We start from the raw sequence: 5662 nt of genomic DNA on the forward strand, positions 1-5662 counted from the left end.
ATAACCTGCATATCTGTTTTGTGGTGGGGAAAAAACACATGGGATAAGACTTTGGGAGTACGAAGGCATTTTCTTATTTTAAACACGAGACGAACGTTCTGCTTCTCTGTTCTTCATGAAAACGTTCCAATTTTATGTTTTGGGTTTGCATTGAGTTTAATTGATGGTTTCCGATGAGAATACTCAAAGACCAACAAAGTCTGTGTGACACAACACAAATTCGGAGGGGAAAAGGTGCTAGACTTTCAGTATATTAGTTGCCTTTTTAGAGCTTAAACAAAATCACTGTGTATTGCGTAATTCCATCATTTTCTATGTTAAGTGATGTAATATCAAATGTGTATCACTTCTAAAATCTAGAACTAGAATGAAAACCACTGTCAATAGCTGTGGTCTGCATGTTTGTCTATGTACTTCCATGTAATAATAATCTATTAATGCAATATTGTCATAATTGGGTTTATTATGCCACTTGTGTTTTGCTTTGTCCATGTTGATGATCCACAACTGCAAATTTGTCTCTCAGACATGAACTAACATCATATCAGTATTATATATGCTAGTGCTCTCAACACCAGTGACAGTTTTGAAATTGGAAGCACATGTTTACATTTTAAGTGTTTTTGTATTGCCATTAGTTTAAATGTAACTTTTTGACCATATAATGTTCATTTGATGGCTCCTTCCTGTTCTATTCCAGCTGCTTTGCACTTAAATCAGTAGTGGACGATGTGCCTTGGAGCGTCCTGCTTGCTAATAAAACACTCAAAATTGTGAACAAAATGGGTTTTCTTAATCGGGTCGACTCTATGCCTCTGAGATGTACGCTGCTACCACTTAGTGGAGAGAAGGTGGCATGACAGTCTCACCAAATCAGGATAGTTACCAGGTACAACTCAATGAAATAGAAAGTCTTCAAAATTATACTTTTAAGATATTATTTCTGTTCTTTTTGAGTAGGATTTTTTTTTTTAAAAGAATGTAATGGATATGTTTTGGGCTACACTCTTAAGGAGAAGACTGCTGACTACACTTTCGTCCACATGTAAGGTGTGAGCCACAAAATGTCATTTTTAAAGAATCTGGGTTTTCTGAACACTGTATTCAAGCTCATGAGAGGAAAATTAAGTGGTAAAAAAAGGCTTAACTAAAGTAGTGTAAGTAAAGAAAGTGCCACAAACTCATCTCTTCCACGCATCTCAATTTACCACATAACTACGCAGTTTGACATTTCGAAAATATATTGGCTTAATGGAAAGACGGCAATTTGGAAAAATTCCTCTTTCAATAAAATCAAAATCATTACGGAGGAAAGACAAATTGTCCCATGCGGTTGCAGGTTAAGCCTTTTTCAAGTTTGAGCAGGAGAAAGTAATACAAACATGATTATTCAATATTTAACTATTTTCATTTTGAACTGAATTACTGAAATTCGTCAACTTATTGATGAAATACAATGATTCTACCTGCTGAAATTCCTTACATACTAATTTCACCTTGCCAAAAGACTAAAGTAAGGGGTGACATGTTCTTATAAAATAAACGGCAACAACCTAGAAATGCCTCTTAAAAGTTAAAGTAGTTCACTCTCAGTGCTCAAAATCATTTAATTGTGTAAAAATGTACAAGGACACATCTTGTTCACTGATATCACTGTAAAACAAGATAGAGATTTATTACAGCTACTGACACCATTAATCAGGCACTTGAACTTTTTCCATACAAAAATAATCTACTTCTGATTAGATGACGGCTACATTGCATTCTTGTAACCCAAGAAACGTTAGCAGTTTTGTATTCACTCATTGTTCAGCGTGCCAGCACTACTTTCTGTCCAGACCGACTCAGTTCCTCGAGCCTTCTCCTGAAGGAAAACGCCGCCGCCGCCGTGGGCAACAGCAGATTACATTCAGGACTCTTTGAAGACCCCCTCAACACTGTTACACAATCTCCGTCGCCGTGGTCACATGCGGTGGATGTTGCTGTGATCCATGAACCGTTTCAGGTTGTGCAGGTTGTCCCACCACTTGAAGAGGAAAGTGTTTGCGATGAGGCCGAACCAAGGCGTTACGTCCAGCTCCTTCCGCTCGGCCTTGTCCAGCATCGCTTTGAGCTCCTCTTTGCTCACGTAGCAGTGGCTCTTTATCTCGTTGGGGTCTGGACTCAACTCCACGTCCTACCGGAAAGGTTGGGAAAAGTCGTCAAAATCGGAATGAAACGCACTCGAATTTGTGGTTTGAACATAAGACAGTCGGGGTTTGTAGGATTCAAGCACTTTTCCAAGCATTTTTTTTTTCAAGGTAACAGCATCATTCTTTGTAGATAAAAATATAAATGTACTAAAACAAAAGACATATTTGTTACTGTTGATAATGTCTATTCTACATCCTACAGCCGGTACAAGGTGAGCTAAAATATATATAAAAAATAGTATATTTTGAAATGTCTCTCTTACACACTTAAAACACCTGATTGGCCAAAGAACAAAACGCTTAATATTTTTGTTAAATCCCCCAATTTTCAATAACATTGTTTTAATGAGTAAAATATAAGTCAACCTTTACATCAATTAAATAGATCGGCAAGTGATTGGCTGCATTTCCATTACAAATGTTCCCAAAACTCTCAATGTGGAGAAAAAAAAACAAACCAAAAAAACTTTCGCAATTCAAAACTTTATTTTTCAAAATATCAAATTGCACAATCCTAAGGTCAATGGAAATGCAGCTATTGATCCACTGGGAATAATAAATATTCATTGCATGGAAGCAATCCAGAAAAATCGCATTAAGGTAAATATCATTCCCACTCAAATGTTTAAACACAATGCACAATATATATATATATATATAAAAAACATTTTCACCAAGTTTCCTGGCATTTAATAAACAAATAATTTTGGGTTATTCTAAGTGACCTAAAACAGAAACGATTCGTCTGATTTAACTTCAGACAGTGAGGAAAAAAAAAAAGGTCTGTGTCTTATTAGGTGTAACGCAAATATCTGGTTTCAACTGCAAATAATGTTTTCCACATTTAGGCTTTTAATCAAACATTGTATTGCACTTTATTATCAAAGTGTGCTGTTTGACTATCAAGCACTTTCAAGGACTTTATACAGAAACCAAGCACTTTCCAAACCTTAAACACCCAAATGAAACTCGAGCAGTTCATTTGAGCAGAAGCTCCTTCCAGCAGGAGCTTCGGTTAGAGATCGGATTGAGTCGACCCACCTTCTGCATGAAGAGAATATAATCGATCTCGTGTTCTCCCCACACCCCGTCGGACTGCGCTTTGTAGTGGATTCGCGTCAGGTACGTCATCTCCTCTGGCGGCACCTGAAGAACAAGATCAGTTCAGATGTGGAGCGAAGACGTGGCTCAATCCTCTCTAATCCTCTTCCTTCTTCCCACCTGCTCCAGGGGGATTCCCAGTTCAGCCTGGAGTCTCCTCTGGGCGGCCTTCCTCACGCCCAGCGCGTCCCTCTCCTCCAGCTCGCTGTCCGTGTGCAGAGGATGGCTGCAGCATGTGTTCGTGAAGCAGCCTGCGTGTGGGGGGGGGGAAAGCCAGCCGAAGCCATTTGTGACTTAATTATTTGGGCGGCAACTAGCAACCACTTTAGTAATCGATTATTCTGACGATTAAATCGATTTTAAAAATAAAATAATGGGGGCACTTTGCAGATTATTCATTGAAGCGCTTGAGCTCTTTTTTTTTTATAATATGCAATTTTATAAATGCATTTAAAAAATAAAAATAGTAAACGTCCCTTTTTTATGTAAGAAAATAAACATTTTATTGCCTAAAATGCAACACAGCATTCCTTTGATCATTTCTAGAGAAGGACGCACATGCAGCTAAAAAACAAAAAAAATACTAACATAAATATATATATATATATATATATATATATATATATATATATATATATATATATAAACAGAATTTGAACCAGGTGGAGCTAAAACTAGTTCTAAGCAAAACTTTTTTATACATCTTAAATGCAAAATGTATATATTTTTGTACTGTTTTGACTTAATTACTGCTCTGAATATGTTGTTCTCTCAGCAATTTGTGTGCTTCCCTGTTAATGATTAATCGACAGCTAAATTAGTGGATGATTATTTCAATAGTCGATTCATCGCGATTACCGTTTCAACCCTACAAAAATATGCTGTGTGATGGCAGGGGCCCGGTGTTCCTCACCTGGGAAGGTGATTTTGGCGTCGGATCTCTGCTGCAGGAGCAGCTTCTCCTCGCTGTTGAACAGGAAGACGCTGAAGGCTCTGTGCAGCAAACCTGGACAGGTTTTAGGAAGACAGGTGAGGTCGGAGCTGCTGCAGCAGTGAGAGCGGACCGCAGGCCGGGCATACCTTTGTCGATGTTGGCGTTGAGGTGGCAGTTTTTCTTGGTGTCCGCTCCGATCTTCTGGTCGTCCTCGTCGATGAGGATGCACATCTCTGCGAGCAGCTGGACCTGCTTCTCGTCCAGGTGGTCCGTGGTGATCTCGGGCATCCTGACTGCAGCCTGTGCGCGTCTCACCTCGCTGATGTAGAAATGGAACAACTTTAATATTGTATCCTCTGCACAATATGGCATTCGTAGACTTCAGACAGCGGATTTCAACGCTGTCTATTCACTTAAACCAGTTCATACAGTAGAAAAACGAAGACATCTACAACACGGATAAACGAGCGTCTTTTAACGACAGTGGCGCCGAGGATTTAACCCACCTGGATATCCGTCTGCAGCCGCTCGTCACAGAAGGCCTCTGCCACCCAGGAACTACTCTGCTGCTGGCAGGTACGTTTGATTTCAACACGCCGACTCCCTCGCGGGATAGCACCCGGAGCACCGCCCACACAGCTGGGGCCATGGCCTGACCGAAACACAAAACCAATCACAAGGACGGAGCACCCGGCTGATGGTAATACACGGACAGGACTACCAAGGAATGGATCGGGTGACATTGTACACACATGGCTAAAGTGTTATCCTCGGCATAGACGTGGCTTTACAATAAAGAAAGGGATCCTAAAAGGGACAATTCTGAATTATGGAAGTGAGGTTTTGTCGCATGATTATAATTACTCAATATCTTTCTTGTTGCAGATTCTGAGTATATTCACCTATTTGCCAATCTGAGTATTACCTGTATGTATTTCCTCTGTGCATAAATAGTCCACTTATGTGACAATATCTTTGCTGTGCAAATGTGATTATGGTTTAAAGGTTACTAAAATAGCTTTTGCTTAAGCTCCTATGACATTTTTGAGATTGGATTTTATTTCTCAGTAGGATCTATTCCAGTGTACTCCATTTCGGGGTTTTTTTCCCCAACGCAGACTGTAAACACGCCATCAGCCCACCGCTGATGGCGTGTGGTCTCTAAAGACTTAACATACGTATGCACTGTGGGGACGCATGAAAATCACGCAAAAGCACATACTATGAGATGCTACTTACCGAGTACGTAATTTGCAGCAGGAGAGCCAAAATACGCCCTTGAAGCCTATTTAAATGTGCTTGCTGCAGTTATTCCAGACTGGCAGCGAACAGTCACGCATTCGTTCTCTCCTTCTGACGTTACGGGCTTTGATTCGCTGTCTAAACGGCGGCGTGACTGCTCATTGGTTCAAAGGCTGCAAACACAGACCACGTG

At 40.1% G+C, this 5662-nt stretch overlaps 1 protein-coding gene across 1 annotated transcript; it reads right to left on the minus strand.

Moving 5' to 3' along the window:
- Nucleotides 1-1589: 1589 nt before the first annotated feature.
- Nucleotides 1590-5558, minus strand: idi1 (isopentenyl-diphosphate delta isomerase 1). Its single transcript, XM_005808367.3, has 7 exons — nt 5467-5558; nt 4734-4879; nt 4374-4546; nt 4207-4299; nt 3414-3544; nt 3234-3338; nt 1590-2176 (listed from the first exon to the last, which is right to left on the minus strand). Exons 2-7 carry the CDS (start codon nt 4874-4876, stop codon nt 1964-1966), a joined length of 858 nt encoding a protein of 285 aa, XP_005808424.2. The 5' UTR covers nt 4877-4879; nt 5467-5558; the 3' UTR covers nt 1590-1963.
- Between the last annotated feature and the right edge of the window lie 104 nt (nt 5559-5662).

The sequence above is a fragment of the Xiphophorus maculatus genome, chromosome 21 (genome assembly GCF_002775205.1).
Source record: "Xiphophorus maculatus strain JP 163 A chromosome 21, X_maculatus-5.0-male, whole genome shotgun sequence".
NCBI lineage: Eukaryota > Metazoa > Chordata > Actinopteri > Cyprinodontiformes > Poeciliidae > Xiphophorus > Xiphophorus maculatus.